General features: G+C 42.2%; 1 protein-coding gene across 3 annotated transcripts in view; it reads left to right on the top strand.

Moving 5' to 3' along the window:
* DEPTOR (DEP domain containing MTOR interacting protein) overlaps positions 1–21,145 on the top strand; it is a 90,288-nt gene that overhangs the window by 30,707 nt on the left and 38,436 nt on the right. For 2 of the 3 annotated variants that reach the window (XM_074555813.1, XM_074555803.1), the window contains 3 exons: positions 2,769–2,947; positions 17,967–18,107; positions 20,461–20,646. In XM_074555813.1, the coding sequence (XP_074411914.1) occupies positions 2,769–2,947; positions 17,967–18,107; positions 20,461–20,646 (506 nt within the window). The remainder of the gene's footprint in view (positions 1–2,768; positions 2,948–17,966; positions 18,108–20,460; positions 20,647–21,145) is intronic. The other variant, XM_026799491.2, reaches the window with a different exon arrangement.

Below are 21,145 nucleotides of genomic sequence, written 5' to 3'. Positions count from 1 at the left end.
TGTCTGAAATTGTTGAATAGTTTATAAGATCTAAGGTTGGTGTCAGCTTTCAAGCTCTACAGGACTGCCCAGATAGGTTGAATGAGATAAACATGTTTCCTGTTCAACAAAACTCTCCCTGCAAATCTTTTATAAATCCAGCACGGACCTTTTGTAGCTTTAAAAAAAAATCAAGTTGTTGCAGGCATCTTATTTTTATGATGTTTGCAATTCTCAGCAGGGTTTGGTCAGACACACAAGATTGTTGTTTCTGGTGCAGTCATGTACAGGAGCTATAAGTCATTTCATGATGCTGACATCAACTGAGATTTTTGAACCAGATTTCACAGTGAAAGGAGTGCAGATTTATGGTTTTAATTTCAGGAAATCTTTCAGATAATTTTGAGACTGCATTCTTGGAATCACTTTCAGTTTAACTCATCAGTGGTTGAGTTGCTTTTATCCTATGGTATAGTTATTTTGATAAAAACAAGGTTAAAGATGTCCTTTGAAAAGGAGTTTGAATATTGGTGTTTGGATAAATGCATTCCTTTAATGCAGGACAACACCAGTTTTAGCAAATAATACGTTTTGGCATTAACAGCCTCGTGTTTTTTTGCAACAAGGGAAAAATGGAAGAGTAAAAAGAAGTTTCCAGGTCTGCCTAATGAAAGGCCAGGCTTTTGATTGATGTAAATTGGTACAGTTTTGTTGACAGCCATGGAGTTACAGTGATTTACTTCAGTGAGTGACGTAAGCCCATGGATTGCTGTGTCTGGGCTTCTTAAACTGGCAATTTGTCGTGTCTGTTTGTTCACAAGTCCAAATCCTTTGCAGTGCTATTCTGGGCTTATGCAGAAGGGTGTGAAATGTCAAACTGAGTGTTTTTCCACTTGATATTTTTCCAGATTTCTTTTGTGTCTCTGTAAAAATCTAACCATTAGCACTGCCTTTTCAAGGACCTTTCTATCTGTGATTTCAATGAGGCAGTCAACTAATTATAGACTCATCAAAGAACAATTAACGTAATCCTAAGGATTTTTTATTTGCTGCCTGAAGAGCCTGGGTAACCACTTCTGGGTAGCCATGCAGCAGATGGTACAAAAAGACACAAGCCTTGGGTTTGCATTTCTTTTCTGTGGGGGGAAAAGCCTGGTGAACGAGACACATTTAAGGATAGTCCCTTGGAGCATAGTAGGTCTGTATTAGATGTGGTGAGTGTGGGACAAAATGGTGTGGAACAAAATGCTTGTAAATTAAAATATTAAAACATAATGAAGCCTGCAAGAATTCTGGAGTCAATACATTGTCTTCAGCTAATGTGGCTTTCTCAGTTCTTACTCAGCTCAGAGGTTCTGGCAATGACACACCATCCAAACGAGCAGCTCCTTGTGCTACCACTGACACACAGCTGTGGCTGAGCAGCCTTGGCGTGGTTTGATGATCTGCTACCTGGTGGTCAGATCCTGTAGGTTCAGGCCTCAGGTTAGTGCTCATTAAAGTCAAGAGAAGAGTCTTTTAGATGAAATAACAGAGGTTGGACTGTGTCAAACCTCTTCACTGTAATTTCAAATGAAACTTCTCTCTGTGTTCCTATGGCACAGATTTTTCTGATGCTTTCCAAAGGAGATGAAGTTATATTCTATAATATCTGGATGTGCTGTCAGTTTAAGAAGCAGATGGCTTTGTATGGATTTATTTGAATTTCAATTCCTTCATCAGAAGGGCAAAGATTCAGCACTTCCAGAACATGACTGTTGTAGTTCAGATGTGCCCTTATTTCAAAATAGTTGTTGAAGGGAGGGGACCTGTTACTCTTACATGGAAAAAACAGTTCTTGAACTATTACTCTGAAAGTCTTACCACTAGTACTATCATCAGCCTACAATAAATAATGTAGTTATGAAAAATATTAGGTTAATAAGGATGCTGTGGTGCTCAGTCTCTCCCCAAAAAGTGGAATTCTGTATTACAAAGAAATGATTTTCATTTCTTCTTTAAAACTGCCTTTTGTATTAACAAAATAGTGAGGCTTTTTTTTTTTTTTTTTTTTTTAAGACTGTATCATTTGCATAGGTATCTTGAATAGAGAAGAGTTTTATTAGTATCCTTCAGCTACTCACATGCCAGTTGCTAGGAGATTTTGGGACATCTCATGATGTTCCTCTGACTGGTGTTACAGAGAGCCAGCTGAGGCACAGAGAACTGTGAGCCTCAGATGTTAAAACGTGTTCAGGTTCATGTGCAACTCGCTGACTGCAGCTGCATCATCAAATGTTGGTTGCACAATATTTATCTGCCCCCAATCGACGGAACTACCTTTTGTCCTTCTCTTGAATTTTCCTGCAGCTGTTTTAGAGCTTATGGAGAGAATTTTCAAAGTCATGTAAATGACTTTGGGGCATAGTCCTGCTAACTGTAAATATTAATTAAGAAGCTTTGAACACATTAGTTACATTCTGGTGCTTTTAGGCTAATTTTGTTTTCAAAGCTGATTATGCAGTAACTTTTAGGGAATGTTAAACACAAAATAGGGAAATGAAAAACCCAAAAATCTAATTTTCTTTGAGGGAAAAAAACAAGAAAGCATTAACTTCACACAGGGATATAAAGCCTAAATTTCTTTACTAAGCAGTTTTCATTCACTTCCTAAGTAGACTGATAGCTTGAGGAAAGATTTAGTAAGTCAGTGAAAGCTTCATATGCATTTGCTTGATATAAATGAGATTTGCCAGAATAGATCTGGAACTGCTTTTCTGAAGAACCGATTTTCCCCCCCACCACACCAGGCTGATGAGTTCTGAAAACAGCCTTCTGCAAGCCAGGGAGGAGGAAGGAGTGAAGTACGAGCGGAGCTTTGTGGCGTCGGAGTTCGTGGAGTGGCTGGTGCAGGAGGGCGAGGCGGCGACGCGCAGCGAGGCGGAGCAGCTCGGCCGCAGGCTGCTGGAGCACGGCATCATCCAGCACGGTGAGAAACCCTGCCCGGCAGGGAAACTGCGCTCGCTGCAGCACTGCCTTCCGCTCAAATCACACAGAGGGGTGTTGTGAGGGTCCCCAGGACGAAGTGAGAGATGAGAATTGACTCCAAGTTCTTAGAAGGCTGATTGTGACGGTGTTCACAGGGGTTTTCAGGTGAGGGAAGAGACGAGAATGTTGACTCCATGTTCAGAAGGCTTGATTTATTATTTTATGATGTACATTACATTAAAACTCTACTAAAAATAATAGAAGGAAAAGTTTCATCTCAGAAGGGTAACTAAGCTAAGAATAGAAAAGAAAGGTAACAAAGGCAGCTGCCTCAGACTCTCTGTCCAAGCCAGCTCCGCTGTGGTTCACCATTAATTGCAAACAAGCACATGAGACCAATCACAGATGCACCTGCTGCATTCCACAGCAGCAGATGACCATTGTTTACATTTTGTTCCTGAGGCCTCTCAGCTTCTCAGGAAGAAAAAATCTTAAGGGAAGATTTTTAATGAAAAGATGTATGCGACAGGCTGATTTATTATTTTATGATATTATATTGTATGAGCTGAAAATTATATACTAAAACTATACTAAAGAAAGAGAAAGGAGACATCAGAAGATGTCTAGCAAAGAATGAATAATAAAAATTTGTGACTGACCAGAGTCCCGACATGGCTGGACTGGGATTGCTCATTAAGTTAAAACAATTCACATTAAACCAATCAAAGGTGCACCTGTTGGTAAGCAGCCTCCAAACCACATTTCAAACAATCAGATAATTATTGTTTACATTTCTTTTCTGAGGCTTCTCAGCTTCTCAGGTGAAAAATCCTGGCGAAGGGATTTTTCATAAAATATGACAGTGATAGAGGGGCCCTTGTCTTTCTGATCACCATATGTTTAGGTTCTAAATCATTTCAGATTGGAGTCTAAGTAACTTTATTTAGTAGATGTATGGCTTTCTCAAAAGAGCATTGTATTCTGAAAATGCTTCCTCAAATGCAGAATATGGCAGGAATTTGAAACTGTGTAATGACAGCTTAAGGATGTGGATGAAAATCAGTGCTCCTATCTCAGAGTCTCTGCTGGTCAGAGTGACCCTGAGATACGTACAAGCCTCTTTTTCTCAGCCTGGCAGTCGGATAAGTAGTCAAGATTTTTCTGTTCTTGTCCTCAAGGTCCTTTCTTATCTATAATATTCTTTCTCTGACCCGCCGCAGATCTGTCTGGCCGGTTGGGTTGAGGCACACTACCCGCCCTCAGGGTGGTGTTATCTTTTTATACTAAAAACTAAGTGTACAATATTTACCATAACTTCCCAATACCTATCACCTATGTTAGACAGTGAGTTTCTACCTTAAACCAATCCAAAAGTGCCAACATCACCCAGAACATGGAGGCTAGGGAGAAGAAAAAAGAAGGACAAAGCATGCCCAAATTCCTCCCATCTTGGGACCCTGAGCCCCCATTCTAATACCCCAAAAATCTCTATTCACCCCTTGACAAATGAACTTATTCTACTTAAACTCTCTTGACTTGTAATTTTTCATATAAAGGTGGTAATTTGCTCCATGGGTCAAAATCAAAGTCACAGGTGTCCTGGGCTCTGTGCCAAGGTCTCTGAGCTCCCCAGGCAGGGGCTCGAGCCATCCAGGACAGCCAGAGGCATGTCCTGGGTTCTGACACTCCTACACTTGTAGTAATTAACCTGTAGAACTTGCTTTCTGCAATGTAAACCTATAATTGAGATAAATAGGTTTGTAAGGATCAAATAGGGATTATAACCATAAGCTAATTTGTGTATGCAGGAGAAAAATTTCAGGATCTGTGTATCTCCCTACTTGTAGGCAGACCAGAGCATAGTCTGATGCTAGAAAAGCAGCTTTTCCCCTTGGGCATGTAGCAGAGTTGTTCTAGTATGTTTGGGCAGGAAGGAGGACGTCACTTTTGGTTGAAGTGTTACTGTATTTGTCCTGGTGGTATAACTTCTTTGAGGCAGGAAACAAATATTTCTTTGTGGACCAGTATTAACGTGTCTGGCAAATACAGCTTCACCAAGAAGCTCTTTCTGTTAAGGGTGGAGGAGACAGAATTTTCTCTCTCTACTGCCACAAGGATGAAGAAATTAACACACCTGGCCCCATTTTACATGTTGTTATTATCTGTTCTCAATGCACGTTGCCCTTCTGTGACCAGGCATTTCCCACCATAGAAGTGGCAGTAGCTCTGGAGCAATGAAGGGGTGCCAGGAGATGACAACAGAATGGCAGAAGTTGTTACCTACATTACTTAGTGCACAATGGGAAAATAATCATTCATGGTGGTCAAAGTGTTGTTGCATTATACCTAATTGTGACAGAGAGCAAACAGATGATACCAGCAGGCTGTTAGTACAAAGGTGCTGGATTGACTATATTGCTTGTTACTTCACGAGAAAACCTGGTTTTAATGAATAGAGCAAAATGGGCATGTAAGTGCCCTGCACAATTCTGTCATGGTTCTAATCATGTTCACGTTAACTTGCAATTATTAGAAGCTACTTCTGAATGTTTACAGTGATCAACTTCCAGTTCTATAATTACTCCTGTGCTTCCTATGATTTATGGGGTGCCAACTGCTCAGAACTTGATGGACAGGAAAGGTATGCTACCCCTCCTCTTTACAGCAGCCATGATTTCATTCCTATTTTTACCTGAACATTTTCTGTGTATTACATATGTGGTAAATTTTCTTTACTGTCCTGGGGTCCCAAACCAGGACGCTTAGAAAAAAAGTTAAAAAAAAAAAAAGTGAGATTTATGCTGATAAAGATGTTTTTTTGCAGAGAAAATAAAGTCAGGACTTAACATTTGCTGCAAAGGTGGTTTTCTTAGATACTGAGATCTTTGCAGAGCTAAGAAAGGCAGGATGTGGCTTTTCTTGCAGATCAACTATTGTTTCATTAACTAAGGCAAATGCTCAGCAGGGCACATTTGCAGGGAAATAATTTTGCCCCTGTCAAGCCAGGTTTCAGGGGTCATTCCTGAGTGACACTGGCCCTGCTCCTCTAGGGATAGCCATGGCCATTCTGCAGGTTTATCCCCTGCCCACCATTTTCTTGTAGGCAAGAGCATGTGCAAAGCTCCCCCTTAGAAAGAGATTTGAAACTCATGAAGTAAAGACAGGGTTCTGGGAATTAGTTGACTGCTGAGGAAGTGGTCATCTCACTTGTCACCAGGTCATTTCTGCAAGGTACTGTCATCTTCCTCACCCAGTTTTTAATAAAACAAACATAACTGAGTGGGGATTTCACAAGGACTTGATGGGGATGTTGGGAGTAATGTAAAACTGAATGGTGTCCTTGAGATTTTGTCTTCTATGAGTGAACATCCTTTGTGCACACTTTCTCCTTTGCAGAAGGAGATTTCATTCATTTCACTGCAGCCATTTGTCTAGAAAGTGTTAGGAATATTTATGAAAGTACTGGCAGAATTAACATGGAGCTGGTTTGGGGTTCATCTTAGCAACTGGATATGATCTGTGCACATTGAAGATTTTTGTAATGCTGGCTTCCTCTGAGAAGGGAGCTCAAAATGAGAACTTCTGGTTCAGAATTAGGTATATAAACTGTAAAACAGCAGGACAAGTATTCTATCCCCACACCGTATCTTACAGAGTTCTAGATCCTATTAAAAAAAAAAAAAAGCTATTTTTCTGTGGCTTAGTACCATAAATTCATTTCACCATATTGTGTTTCCTTTGTTTTGTCTCTCATCAGCAATACCAAAATGTTACTGGACACTAATTGACATCCTTGTTGGCAGAACCAGCAGAAAGACTCTTCACTGAACAGCAGTGGAGAATAAAACATTTCCTATCCTAAAGGCAATCTTTTTCTAGCAGTATTGCTTGATATCCACAATATGGAATAAAATAAAACTTGCTGTATTATTCTTATGAAGTATTTCTTACCCCACCTAAAGTAATAGAAAGAGTTGCATCAAGTTGCCAATCTCAGTAGTAATTTTCCAGCCACAACTGAATTACGCAATGTCTTTTTTCTAATACTGACTTTCATTTCAGTTACTCAGAGAAGCTGTATTCTGCAGCTGAGGCACTGTATTCAAAATGGCTTCCTGACACATTTTTCTTCACTTTAATTGGTCAGACACCAACCAGGTTTCACACAGGAAACAAACACTGATGCTAATTTTGAAAGGAAAACAGTGGTTTAAGAGGAATTGTATAAATGCTGCAAAAGCATCAAATTCTCAGCTTTAAAATAATCCTCCTGATCTCTTTGGACATATGTAACTATACGTATTTCACCCGCCATGCATGAAAATGATGAAATATATTTAAGTGCTGAATTGCTTCCTGCCAAAATCTCACTGGCCCACACCAATCTCTGAGATTTGCTCCATTGATTGAAGCACGGTGCTGATAATGCAGAGTTGTGGGTTTGATCCCCATATGGGCCATTCACTTAAGAGTTGGACTCAATGATTCTTGTGGGTCCCTTCCAACTCAGAATATTCCGTGAATCTGTGAAATCACAACCCACAAAACACCATTACCACCATTTCACAAATAGGACCCAGATTTCCTTTGCTGTGTATTGGTATCCCATGTAATATGGAATAAAGCCCCCATAAGTAGCAGGGAATTGTGAATTTTGCATTTTTTGAAGGCTAATGTTAGGATTGTAGTTGCCAGTAGTTACCTGGCATTTGTGAGCACTGATGGCCTTCATCCAGGATATAGAAATAAAGACTGTGGGAAGAGTTATAAGTTTGGTGATGCACATAAAGGCTGGGACAAAAGGTGTGCAGAACACTTTTCTCAGCTGTAGAAAAGCCCATCTGGTGAGGTATGTAGAGCTTGGTAATGTTAATAGATAAAATTTTCCTCCAGGAGACTGGATGTTTCTTAGTTCTTCTTCATATGAGCATGGTGGGACAGATTAGCTACTGTGGTCAAAATTCACATGCATCAGGAGAATTTCTCTGCCAGCTGCCAGGTAGATAGGGCCAAAGCAAGGATGGTCTGAGGGCAGGCGGAGGACAGTGTGAGCACCCCACTCATAGTCACAGCCCTTTCTCATCTGAAAAACAGAGATACTGAGATGTCCAAGGACAAAAGAGGGTATTCAGAGAGCTCTTTATGGAGTCATTTTTGGTCATAGTTGCTTATAGCCCTTTCGGAAGAACTTACCCTGCACCTGTAGCCACAACAGCAGAGTACTGCTGACATGACAGGCAGAGTCTTCCTGTCCTCCTCCAAGGACTCATTGGGTATGAAAGCTTAAGGGATGTAGAAACATCTGCCTGCCTTGCAGAAACTTTTAAAGTCTGGAATCTCCAGTGCTAAATAAGTTAAATTTTAATCTGGTTAATACTGTTAAGAGAAACCTGTCTTAGGGTAGCACCTACAACTTGCAAGATGAATATTTGCATTTCTTACATGGCAGCAACCAAATCATAGCTCATTTATTAATACTTTTCAACATACTATGGGATGTAAACACACAGGGATTGTCTTGTACCACAGATGGTACCATGTGTGCTGCCAGTTGAGCCTGTGAGAAATGGGGGCCTGAGCAGCCGAACTCATCTTCTCATGCCACATCACGTTCTGTCTCTTTTGTAGTTGTGGTTTCCCAAGCTGCTGCTGACCTTCAAGTCCATGTGCTTGGTGTGATTTCTTCCCTGACATGCCTCCAGCATGTTCCCTGAGCAGTGACCACAGCACAGTTAAGCAAGAAGCATTTTGCAGTGGCTGTCCACTCTGCTCCAGCGGATTGGGATGTGGATTCCCAGACTCAGACCAGCAGCAGAATAGGTCTGGTGGGGCTCTGCTCTCCTGAATGACTGAGGGGTCTAAGAATCTGTTTTAGAGATGACAGCCTAGAAGCTATCTTCTTTGGAACCCAAGGCCTACCTGGACTTCAGTAAAGCCTTTGGTAGGGTTTCCTGTGATGTTCTGCAGAAACTGTATTCCCATGATGTGGATGGGAGCACTCTTCACAGGGCAAAAATTGGCTGGATTGACAGGCCTGGAGTATTGCCCAGGGCTCAGTATTGGGGCCAGGACTCATTATTGGGGTCAGCCCTCTTAATTATCTTTGTTAAGGAGATCTTTATCAAGGGATCAAGGGCAGCAAAAGTGACTTTATGGATGACACCAAGTTGATTAAGACTATTGATCTTCTGGAAGGTAGGAGGGCTCTACAGAGGGATCTGGACAGTCTGGAGTGGTGGCCCAAGGCCAGTCATGTGAGGTTCAACAAGGCCAAGGGCTGGGTTCTGCTTGTGGTCACAACAACCCTATGCAAGGAACCCCATCCAGAACTCCAGGCTTGGAGATGACTGACTGGGAAGGTGCCCATTGGAAAAGAAGCTGAGCCCAGATGGCCAAGAAGGTCAATGGCATCCTGGCCTGCAGGACCAGGGCAGGGATTGTCCCCCCCTGTACTCGGCACTGGTGAGGACACATCTGGAATCCTGTGCCCAGTTCTGGGCTCCTCACTTGAAGAAGGACATTGAGGGGCTGGAGTGTGTCCAGAGAAGGGCAACAGAGCTGGAGAAGGGTCTGGAGCACAACTCAGGTGAGGAGCAGCTGAGGAAGCTGGGGGTGTTTGGCCTGGAGAAAAGGAGGCCCCGGGGAGACCTTGTCACTCTCTCCAACTCCCTGAAGGGAGGCTGCAGCCAGATAGGGTTGGTCTCTTCTGCCAGAAAACAAGTGACAGGGCAAGAGGAAAAGACCTCAGGTTGCACCAGGGCAAGTTTAAGTTGGGTTTTAGGAAAAATTTCATCTCTGAAAGGGTTGTCTTGAATTGGAACTGCCCAAGGAAGTGATGAAGTCACCATCCCTGGAGGAATTTAAAATATGTGTAGATGTGACACTTAGGGACGTGGGTTAGTGGTGAACTTGGCAGTGTCAGGTGAGTGGTTGAGCTTCATGATCTTAAAGGTGTTTTCCAACCGAAATGATTATATGATTTTGTCAGTGCTAGGATTTTTTGATGGTAAGAAATATGTGGTAACATGTCTTAGACATGGTATTGGCATCTTTGGCCTCCACCCTCCTTTAAAATACCTTTCAACTTTATAAAGTTTTACTGAGGTAATTTCACTAGATCAGACTTGGGGGGTTCAAGGTAGACATGTGTTCTGCTGGCTTAGCACAGAAGCAGGTGCTTATCTCCTTTCAAGAGTTAATCTTTTATCTGCAGACTCCATTGTGCAAATTACTTTCTGACATGAAAACCATCACTTTGTAGTGACTTAGTGAGAGCAGTAAATGTTGACACATGCTGTGTCCCTGTCTCTGCAGAAAGTCTTATATCTATATTTAATTGTCCCTATTCTTTGTAAGGACTCTATACAGCAGATTTTTCTTTCTGAAGATGATCAGTGCATTTTGTTTTAAACATCAAGACACATGATGCAATTGAAAGTTTGTTATAATTGTGGATGTGGATTAAATATCTAACAAAATATTATCTCTTGCTTTTGTTGAAAAGCTTTCCTTCTCTTCTAAAATTGCTGTGAATAATGAAGTATGTGCTGCTATATTTACCTTAGATGTCCAACTGGTTATGATTAGCTGATTATGGTTCACTTGCAAAGTGAAAACTTGCCATGTATGTGAAATGTACTCTTCCTTAATTCAAGATTTCTCTTTTGAACCCCTTTCTTGGAAATATCAACTGCAGATAGAAGCTTGCAGGTATCATTGAAGCGTACCATAAATCCTTGACTTAATTGATCATATGCTTTCTTCTCCAAAATCAACACATATATTTTTTAAAACATTTTTTTAGTTAATCTAAAACCTGAATCACATCAGCTCTTGGATATATGCAAGCTTTCATTATGATAAAAATTATAAAACATCACATTTTTACAGATGATGCCTTGATTTATATCAGTAAAACATAAGCCTTCAGTTAGTCTATGATGTCCTGCAACACAACTTTGTTTTTTTAAATCCTGTTGCCCTTGTGCTGATGCCAGGCAGAAGCACTCAGTTGTGTGGCAGTTCCCATCTGTAGGGAACTGTAACCTCACCCACAGTAATTCAGCTGCTTATGCTAAATCTGGAGACCACTTTGCATATTTTTCATTATTTTGCCCCTCTAAGAAGTCAAAGAATAAGAACTTTGTATGTAATTGTATAAACCCCGAGATCCTTAGTATGTCAGCTTCTCATTGTACTCCTGCAGTTGTCTTTATCTACAGCAGGAATGGATTTGGTTTTTGAAAGAGCCACATGCTTTATGTAAATAACATATGAAAAATTCTTTTCATATTAACTATTGAATTTTATTTTTCTGACAGAGAATGGGTTTCAGTTATTAACAGCTGCAAAAAAAAAAAAAAAAAGGAGAGATACCCAGATGGGCCTTTTCATCTTCTGCTTCCCTTGCCACAGACTGTACTTTCCATACTTTATTTGGAAGCAAAGAAAAGCAGTTGGCTATGTTCTGTAAACTTACTAAATTAAAGATGATAAATCCTCATATACAAACCAAAAAGACTGCTAAATGTGTGTGATTCAACACTGGCTTTTCATGCTAGAGTAAGTAATGTGTATTTGAAAATATACTGCAAATAGATGGCAAACTGGCTGGAAAGACAAAATGTGTATAGAAACACGTATCTGCATACCTAATTTAAGGCAGCAGAAATAACATGTTAATGCACTGATCAGAACATACCCCCTCAATAAAAACAGGATACTCTGAATTTCAGTTCCCAAGGAACTTTTTGACAGTTTACTGTAATCCTGGTGCTTTAAAGACAGTATAAAAGCTGTCTAGACTTTCTTTGGACTACATAAATATGCTACAGTTCATTGAAATCCCTCCCTAGTTATAGCTCAGAGAGCTGCAGTTATAGCACAGCTTTTTTTTCTGGACTTGCTTACAGTTCCAGGACCTATTTATTTCTGGACTGACTTCACCCTTAGTAGGATGAGCTGGAACAGCTCTCTGATTTTTGTATTGCAGGGCCAGAATCTGCCTTGCAGTTTTATACAAGAGGATCAGTGGAGACAAGAGCTGTTCAAGCTTAGATCCATTGTCTTTTCAAAGTGAATTCCTTGTAATCCAAATAAGCAAAAACATTATTTACTACAGCTGCACTGCCAAGAGTTTAATGTGATGGTTGAATACATGCACAGGTGGGCTTATCTATGGTCTGTGTAGCATATAAACATTCATAAAAGGTGGAAATGCAGGTGTTGTGTTTATACAGTGCAGGGAATCCAAGACCCAATCCAGGGTCCTGTGCTCACTGAACATCTGTAGTCTCTCTCCCTGGATTTGTGGGAGATCCAAGCAGGTGGAATTCATCAATGTGTAAAAGGAAACTAATCTGAATAGGTGCCATGATTAAAATGCATTTGCAGTGCCAGATTAGCAGAAAAACAGGAAGGCTTTGAGTGGAGTGGGAAAAGCATTTTCCAGTGCTGAATAAAGTGCCAGTTACTCTCCTCCAGGCACACATGTGTCGGGGCAGTGGGAGGGGGGTAGCCCAGGGGTGGCTGGGGGCTGTGGCAGAGGTGGGCACTGGGGCTGGCTGAACTGTGGCAGAGGTGGGCACTGGGGCTGGGGGCCGGCTGAACTGTGGCTGAGTGGGCACTGGGGGCTGGGGGCCGGCTGAACTGTGGCTGGGTGGGCACTGGGGCCTGGCTGAACTGTGGGCTGGGGTGGGCACTGGGAGCTGGCTGAACTGTGGCTGGGTGGGCACTGGGGCTGGGGGCCGGCTGAACTGTGGCAGAGGTGGGTACTGGGAGCTGGCTGAACTGTGGCTGGGTGGGCACTGGGGGCTGGCTGAACTGTGGCAGAGGTGGGCACTGGGGGCTGGGGGCCTGCTGAAATGTGGCTGGGTGGGCACTGGGGCTGGATCAACTGTGGCAGAGGTGGGCACTGGGGGCTGAGGGCTGGCTGAACTGTGGGCTGGGGTGGGCACTGGGAGCTGGCTGAACTGTGGCAGAGGTGGGCACTGGGCCTGGCTGAACTGTGGCTGGGTGAGCACTGGGTCTGGCTGAACTGTGGCAGAGGTGGGCACTGGGGGCTGGGGGCTGGCTGAACTGTGGCTGGGTGGGCACTGGGCCTGGCTGAACTGCCTGGCCGCCCTGCAGCTCTCAGCAGTGTCGCTGTTTGCCAAGCCCATGGATTCACCGTTGCTTTGTGAAAGCCAAAGTGGACACACACTTCCACTGTTTCCCTGGCAAGGGACCAAAACTATGCTGGCCAAAGGCCCGAGGCACAGAGGAGGCTGGCTCAGCAAGCTGTGTGCTATCCATAGAGAGAAATTTTTTTAAGGAACTTGTATTTTATGTGGTGATTTGTTTCCTTCCCTTTTAAACACTGGTTCTGCTTTGGAGAGGGGAGGGAGAAAGCAAAATTACATGAAGGGGGAGCCAGACCCTTCCCTGGGCACACTTTGGGTGCAGGTGGAAGCAGCTCCACCTGTGCTCTCCTTCAGATAACCCCTGAGCCCCTGCCAGCCCCTGCAGCCTGTCAGTGTATGTCTCATCATCCTGCATTTGTTCTTGGCATGATGTTGCTCTTTTGGGGTAATATCCTGCCACTTTAGAGGTCAAAACTGATATGGTCATCTGTGACTGGCTGTATGAAGGCACAGACTATTGCAGCCAGTAATAGTGAAAGTCTAGAATGATCTCCTGCAACTTCAAACTGCATTTCACATTATTTTAATAGAGCAAACTACCTTGTTAAAAAGATAAAGTGTACTTTTGAATAGACGGGGGCTGCTGCCTTGTGCAAAGACTTGGAAATGTGTTGTGGACTGCTGGAAAGAGATCAGTGCTGCTTTTGTGTTTAAGTGGAGAAAGATATGACATATCCCCACTGAAAAATCCGTTCTCTCTGCTCGTGTTTATAGCCTCTTCCTCTTAACCCTAGCACAGGCACACTGTCACACAAACAAGCACACACTTCAATGTGTCCCTCTGCTCTCTTGAGAAAAGCTGCTCATCTGGCTCCTCATTACTTTGATCTCCTTCCCACTGCTCCCTCAACATGGAGCAACCTTTCCCTGGCTCCAGCCAGGAGCGTGCTTGGTGGCAGTGCTGTTTGTGGGGACGTGCAGAGCAGCTGGAGTCGCTCACTGGATGTGTCCTGCTGGGGCTGCAGCTCTCAGCTGGGAGAAAGCATTAATCACCACGGTGGAGATGTACACAGATTATCAGCGCTAAAAATCATGGGGAATTGAAGTGGTGGGAGGGATTTGGGGGAAAAGCCAGTTATGAAAATGGCCTGATTTTTCAGGCATGAGTCATACCATTTATTAAAATAGGCTTTTGTACTTTCTAAAGCTCCCCCGGTCCTATGTAATCAGTGTAAAGCTAATATTTCTATCTCTGCTGTGCATCAGCCTCCTTGAAAAAGTGGAAAAGAAAAGGTTGTTTGAGCTCCATGCAGATCCTGGGATTTTATGTCAGAATCAGAAGCTGAAAGAAGATTTGCATGGATGTTACTATTTATATTTTATGTGTCTGAACAGAAACGGTGAGGCAGCCAGGAAGTAGAAGCACCAAAGCTGCAACATTAAATGCTCCCAAACAGAGGAAATCCAAAATAAATATTCTGATTTTTCTCATCTTAACAGTCACATAAATGGTGAATGACCAGTTAGCTAAAATCCTTGCAAATGAAATTTGCAAACTGTAAGGATATATGAGACAGTAAACAATTAATTGAACTGAATTAATTAAATTGTCAGTACATCAAAAGAGATTTTTTTTTTTTATAGCTAATAGTATAACTACAGTGCAATGCATCTAGGAAATGAGAATAAAGTCTTCACTCCTTGCTGTGGAGCTGTGCTGTGCAGGGCACAAATTATTCCCGTTTTATGCTATTTGTGCAGTACAGTGCAGTAATAATGGTTGGCCTGAGATGTACAAAAAGAACAATACCCAGTAAGAAAAGGAGAGTGAGGCTGTAATTGTGGGCATGCAGTTCTGATATGTGGATTTTTAGGAAAGATAAAGAAGTTCCAAAGAGGACTCCAGAAGGGCTAAAAAAGGTCAGAATTTAGGGGGTAGCATTGATTTAGGTGATAAAAGATATGTTTGAGAGTTGGCTTCATCTCTTCATAAATTTCTTTGCTAAGATTTTTGACCAGATCATGCATAACTTTCTAATGAACGCGTGACAAAATCCAGGGATTGGCAGCTAAGGTTAAGCAAACTCAGCTTTGAGTTGAAATTTTATTTTCTGTCAGGGCAAGTGACTGAAGACTCGAATAGCTTGTAAAAGGAAGAATAAAGTGGTCAATAAATGCTTTAAAGCATGAGTAGACTAAATTTTTTGTAATATTAAAAGATAATTGTTAAATTCTTTTTCTGGGAGAAATTTTGTGGCCTGTGTATGTGGGAAGTTAGACTGGTGGGTTATGACCCTACATCCAAAGTTTGACATTGGTGAGTATATGTTAGTATTGGTGCCTTTCCTTCGAGGACAATAAATGCTCTTGTGTAGTTGGATGGTTTTGGAGGTTTCTAGTTGCCATATTTTTACATTGCTCTCTTCGGTGCATTTCTTTCTGTTGCATAAGGTGCACACTGTAACATGAACGTGTTGCCACCTGAACAGCCCTGAATTAAACCGGAGCAAGAAACATGACGCCACCCCACCTTGTTCTTTGCATCACCCTCATAATGTAGGGGTCCTGACACTCATCAGCCATGGCTTGGCTGTTAAAGACAAACTGAAATGGTGCCAGTTTGCTTTTCAGTGCTGCACTATGAAGGGCAGTGAACTAATTCAGGAGTAGTAATGTTAATCCTTTTCTAGAACAGCAACTTTCATGAGAGGTACCTGGAGCAAGAGCCCTGTCAGCTGCCACAAGTTTATCTGCTACTGCCTCTGAGTCAACACCCAGAGGTAACAACCTCTAAATTACCTTTAAAGAAACTGCTTCTGGGCAAGTCTGTGCAACCCTCTCACACTGTGCCATTGGTTTGGAAATCAGTCACTCCCACTTTTCTCTGCTGCTTGCAGCACAGTGTGTGCTGCTGAGCACCCGTGACTGCACCTGCACCTCTCACCTAGCAGCTGCCAGTGTGACAAACCCAACCTCTGTGAGTGCTCTGCATCCAGCATTCCTAGAACTCTGATTTGGGCATGTTTCACTTCTCCTGGCCCTTGCAGCCACTGCACCTGAGGAGTGCTTTCAGAGTCAGCCAGCACACACATCTGCCTTCCCCTCCTCAACTTCTTCCTTTTGATCCATGGGATGGAAATTCCTTGTTCCACACCTTTCCATATACACTCATCCTTAGGCAGAGTCACAGCCTGGACATTTAATCACAAATCATTAATAACTCAGATGATTTGACAAAAAAAAAAAAAAGCCCCATGAGACACAGTAATAATTTTGGTGATTTTATTTGATGATGTATGCACAAGGAGACAGTCTGAGCTATATTGCTCCTATTTATATTTTTAGCTTATTTTTAAATATGTAAAAAATTTCATGATGTTAGAAGCACATGATATGTGAACTATCCTTAGAAATGAGGAGGTTAAAATATGAAAGTCAAGGAGCATGCCAAATTCTATACTGATGCTACTTGTCCTAACCATTTTAGCTACAAATCCTTTGTTGTGTAAGTCATATGCAAATCTTCTGCAACAGACAGTCACTGGACTTAGCTTTTCCACTTGCACTCATCTATTGTATAAAAATTTACCCTTCTATGGACTGAAATAATTGCAGCAGAGATGAATTACTTCAGTGGAAAACCTAAGCCTTGCTAGTTTAATTGTATAAATATTACAATATTTAATTCAAAACAAGTATTGTTATTCTAAAATGTGTTCAATATCATGGCATAAAAATGTTTACATTATCTAGTTTCATGGTCAGTAATTCTTGAATTTCAGAGTGCTTACAATGTCTGCAGCACGAGTGTGTGTTTATCTCTGATTATCATAATTTCTGAGTACTGTCAGAGCACTTCAGTTAATGATACAAACAACAGAATAATTTTTATTAAAAATGGTGGTGTCATAATATTTAACCTGACTCAGAAACCCTACTGATATTTCTTACATTGTGAATGGTTGGCCACAGCAGCTCTATTTCCAAGGAAGCATTTGTGGAGTCCTCTTTCATTTAAGATTATGAATTGCAGTAGTGCTGAATAAATAGAGCTTGCCTTTTTAAGACTGAGTTTGTGATGGCCTCAAGAATTTTTTTTGCCTTTAAATTAGGTTATTCTAATAATGTGGTAAGATATTGATAGATATTGCTACTTTTACTTATGTCAATGATCTTAAAATGAAACTGGTAGCTGCAAACACCTACACACTAACTCTGCCTCTGATAGCAAATCCTTTGGGGGATGTAGGCAGATTGCCAGATCTCTCCTCCTCTACTTCCGTTCTTCAAAAATAGTGATTGTTAGTAAGTGCTGTTTAATAGTATTGCATATGATATGTATCCAAAATGGGGAGCACAGCAGCAGTGTGTGCCTGCAATAATTAATGTGTCAGAACACAGTAACGAGGTACTTGTGATGCTAAATTTGACTTAACAAAGTCATTTTGCATCCCTGAGGACCCGACAGATTCAGCATCAAAAGGAAGCAGACAAAAGCCAAGGGATTTTGGAAGAAAAACTCTGAATTCCCAACATTTTCCCAACATTTTTTTGGGGAAATAATTTAAAAATCCCAATATTTGAGGGAGAAGAATCCCCAAATTCTAACATTTGGAGGGAATTTGAGGATAAAAATCCCAAGCTGAGGGAATTTTTGGGGAGAAAAATCCTAAATTCCTAATTTTTGCTGGATTCTTTGTGAGAAAAATCCCAAATCTCAACATTTCCTGGATTCTCTGGGACAAATTTTCCAAATTCCTGACATTTGGGACATTTCTAGGGACAAAATTCTCAAAAACATTATCATTTGGAGCGTTTTTGATGATAAAAATCCCATCATTTGGGTCATTTTTTCCAGATAAAATTCTCAAAGAAACCACATTTGTGTTGTTCTTGCAGTGTTCCCATGTGGGGCAGATTCCCTGGAATGGAAATATTTTTCTGGAAATTGTTACTATTTCTTGCTGGCATGGCTGAGTGGGTGCAGGAACAGTGCCAGGAGTGCCACGCACACCTTGCCATCGTCATCAGTTTCCCCGAGTAGGTAATCACAAATCCCGATCCCTGATCCTAATCCCTAAACCCAAATCCTGAGCCCAAATCCCAAAGGGAATTCCCAAGTGCTGGGAGTGCCCCACACGCCTCGCCATTGTTGTCAGCTTCCCAGAGATTGGGAATTTACCCAGAGATTGGGTAAATTCCCAATCTCAAATACTGAAGGAATTCCCAAATCAAAAAAATCCCAAATCCAAATCCTGGTTCTGAGCCCAAATCCTGAGCCTGGATCCTGAATCTCAAAGGGAATTCCCGAGCCCACATCCCAAGCCTGAATCCCAAATCCTGATCCCAAAGCTCAAGTCCCGAGCCCAAATCTCAAAGGGAATTCCCAAATCACAGATCCCAAATCAACAGTCCCAGTCCTGAAGGGAATTCCCGATTCCACAGCCTGAAGGGAATGCACAAATCCCCAATCTCAAATCCCAAATGCTGAGCCCAGATGCCAAAGGGAATTCCCAAATTTCCATTCCAAATCCCGAGTTTATCTTCCAAAGATCATTGACAGAGCCAGGCAATCTAAGGGATGCCTTACAGCCTATGCCATGTGAGTGGGGCAGTGGCCTGTGTGGCAGCTTGGGCACCAGCATGTGCAGTTCAGAACGTTCTTGTGTGCTGATTATTCCTTGTCCCAAAGGTAGAAGTCCACTTGTGGAGGCAGTGGTGTCTCTGACAGTGACCCAGGCAGGCCAGGGACACGCTTCTTTGCACGGTGGTCTGATCTCATAAGGCAGTTTCTGCATCCGCATTAGGGACAGTGCCCTGAGGATCATATCTAGGACTAGCGTCTTCATTATTGTCTGGGTGACTTGACATCCCTGGAGATCACTGGGCTGGACTCTTTCTTTTTGGAGCTCACAAATATCAAATGGCTTACTGGCAGTTTATGTGTAAATACAGCCTATTTTGGAAGGTTGTCATGTGTCGTGTAATTCTGTAGTTCCATGGAGGGTAACCTGATGCATAGGGAGTGTTCAGAAGGGATGAGATCAAGGAAGACTGTGTTGGAGATGTGAATGAAAGGAAAGCAGCCAGCAGGGCTCCAGACTCTGGTTTTTGTGTAGCACCTTGGACTCTGCTGGTTTTTGGACCCCGTGTATTGGGCAGAGCAAAGAGCAAGGCAAAAGTTCTGTGTCTGCAGTAGGAGGCCAAGTGACTGAGACAAGTAATCATAGACTTGACTGACCTCAGTGCACTCCTGTGTTGTTCTTTACACTTTAAACATTAATATCTATTGCCCACCAGTTCTTACAATTCAGTATTGCAAGAAATGCAATTTATAAACAAGGAAAATCCAGAATCTGGATTCTTCAGGTCAACTGAAGGGAAATTGAAAAGGTCAACTGTGGGAAATTATTTCTGCAGAATGTGATCAGAGAAGCTGGGTAAAAATGGAGAAAATTGCTGCCAAACACCTACTGCAGCTATTTTACATGCAGAGTACTTCAGAGAGATTTCCTGCAATCAAGACCTGCAGGAGTCAAAGCGCTTTCAGGACCTGGCACAGAGCTCCATCCAACTGCTGCATTTTTCATCACAGTGTTGGTGGCAGTGAAGACGTAGATGTTATAGTGATGTTGCACTCTGAGAGTAGGCTTGGTGCTCCTGCTCTGACACCAGCAGCCTGGGGTTTGCTCTCTGTGTCAACACAGGTTGCAATTACGATTTTTCTTCATTATGTAAGAAATTACTTTTGGCTAGGTGCCTGTTCCCAAACCTTGTGTATCCGTGCAAAGCAGGGAAGTGGCCTGCAGGAAATGTCTGGGACACAGTGTCTGTGGTGAACAAGACAGAGGAAATACTCAGGTCTTGATTCTTTGCTGCCCTGTAACTCTGGACAAGGTAGTTGGACAGAGCTCTGGGGTTTGCCCTACACTGATGAATTTACACAAAACTTGACATAAATGAATTTACTGATGAATTTACACAAAACTTGTTGTAAGGAGCTGATTCTGTCTATGGGGCCAGCAGCAGCAAGGCTTACAGAGGAATCATGCACGGAGATGGGCCGTTATGCAACCTGTCTCAGAGAGGTACTTTTATTTCCACTGGGCAATAGAAAGTGCATATCATTAATCAAAGTAATGTAAAAGATTCTTCTCAGCATTTGCCACTACAGTTCCTAGTTTGCTATTGCTGCTGTAAAGGGTGTATATTGAAGCCACCTGTGTGAAGCTGGCCACCTTCCTTCCCTTTCTGAGGCTGCACAGGGGAAGAGGAGAGCTCGGAGCATTGCATCCTTGCAGCAAGGTCTGTAGTGCACAAGTTGCACATGGGTAGGCTTGGATTTCTTTCTATGCCTACCAGGCATAGACTTTGTATCCATCTCTTTCCCTAGTGTCCAACAAGCACCATTTTATGGACAGCAACTTGCTCTACCAGTGCAGAATGAATTTCCGCCGGCGGCGGCGATTAATGGAGCTCCTCACTGAGAAATCTCGCCTGATGCCAGAGAGCCATGACAGCCCCTTTTGCCTGCGCAAGCAGAACCATGACAACAGGAAACACACCAGTTTTCTCTCAGGTGACTCATTAATTACACTGCTGCTGGTAGAGTGACTCCATGGAGTATTAAAAAATTGGTTTTGGACAAAGGATTTCAGTGTTAAAAAAAAAGCAGGGCTGAGTATTATATGTCCCTGTTCACAGGGATTGTCCATTCACTCATTTTACCAAACCTACAGCTCCCGGGGATGTATCTGTATCAACAGCATTTCAGATGCTGAACAAAATTTGGGGTCCATGTTCAAACTGAACTGATTAAAGTCCTCCAGACTCAAAATAATTTGTCACACATTCTATGGGGAGTTTTCAAGAAGATTAAAAGTGAGGGGAAGGGGCCCCGCAGCATTTATGTACAGCAATATTTAGTAAGAACTGAAAGAATGGAAAGGAAAACTGGAAAAATGTAGTTCCCTATATGGGAATGCCCTTTAGAAGACACTGCAATGAGAACAGTTCAGCCATACTGTTAGTTATAGTATTACTCTCATGCAGTAGTCCTAACAATGTAGGACACACTA

The sequence above is a fragment of the Zonotrichia albicollis genome, chromosome 1 (assembly GCF_047830755.1).
Source record: "Zonotrichia albicollis isolate bZonAlb1 chromosome 1, bZonAlb1.hap1, whole genome shotgun sequence".
Classification (NCBI taxonomy): domain Eukaryota; kingdom Metazoa; phylum Chordata; class Aves; order Passeriformes; family Passerellidae; genus Zonotrichia; species Zonotrichia albicollis.
This window is presented reverse-complemented; position numbering and strand designations above follow the sequence as displayed.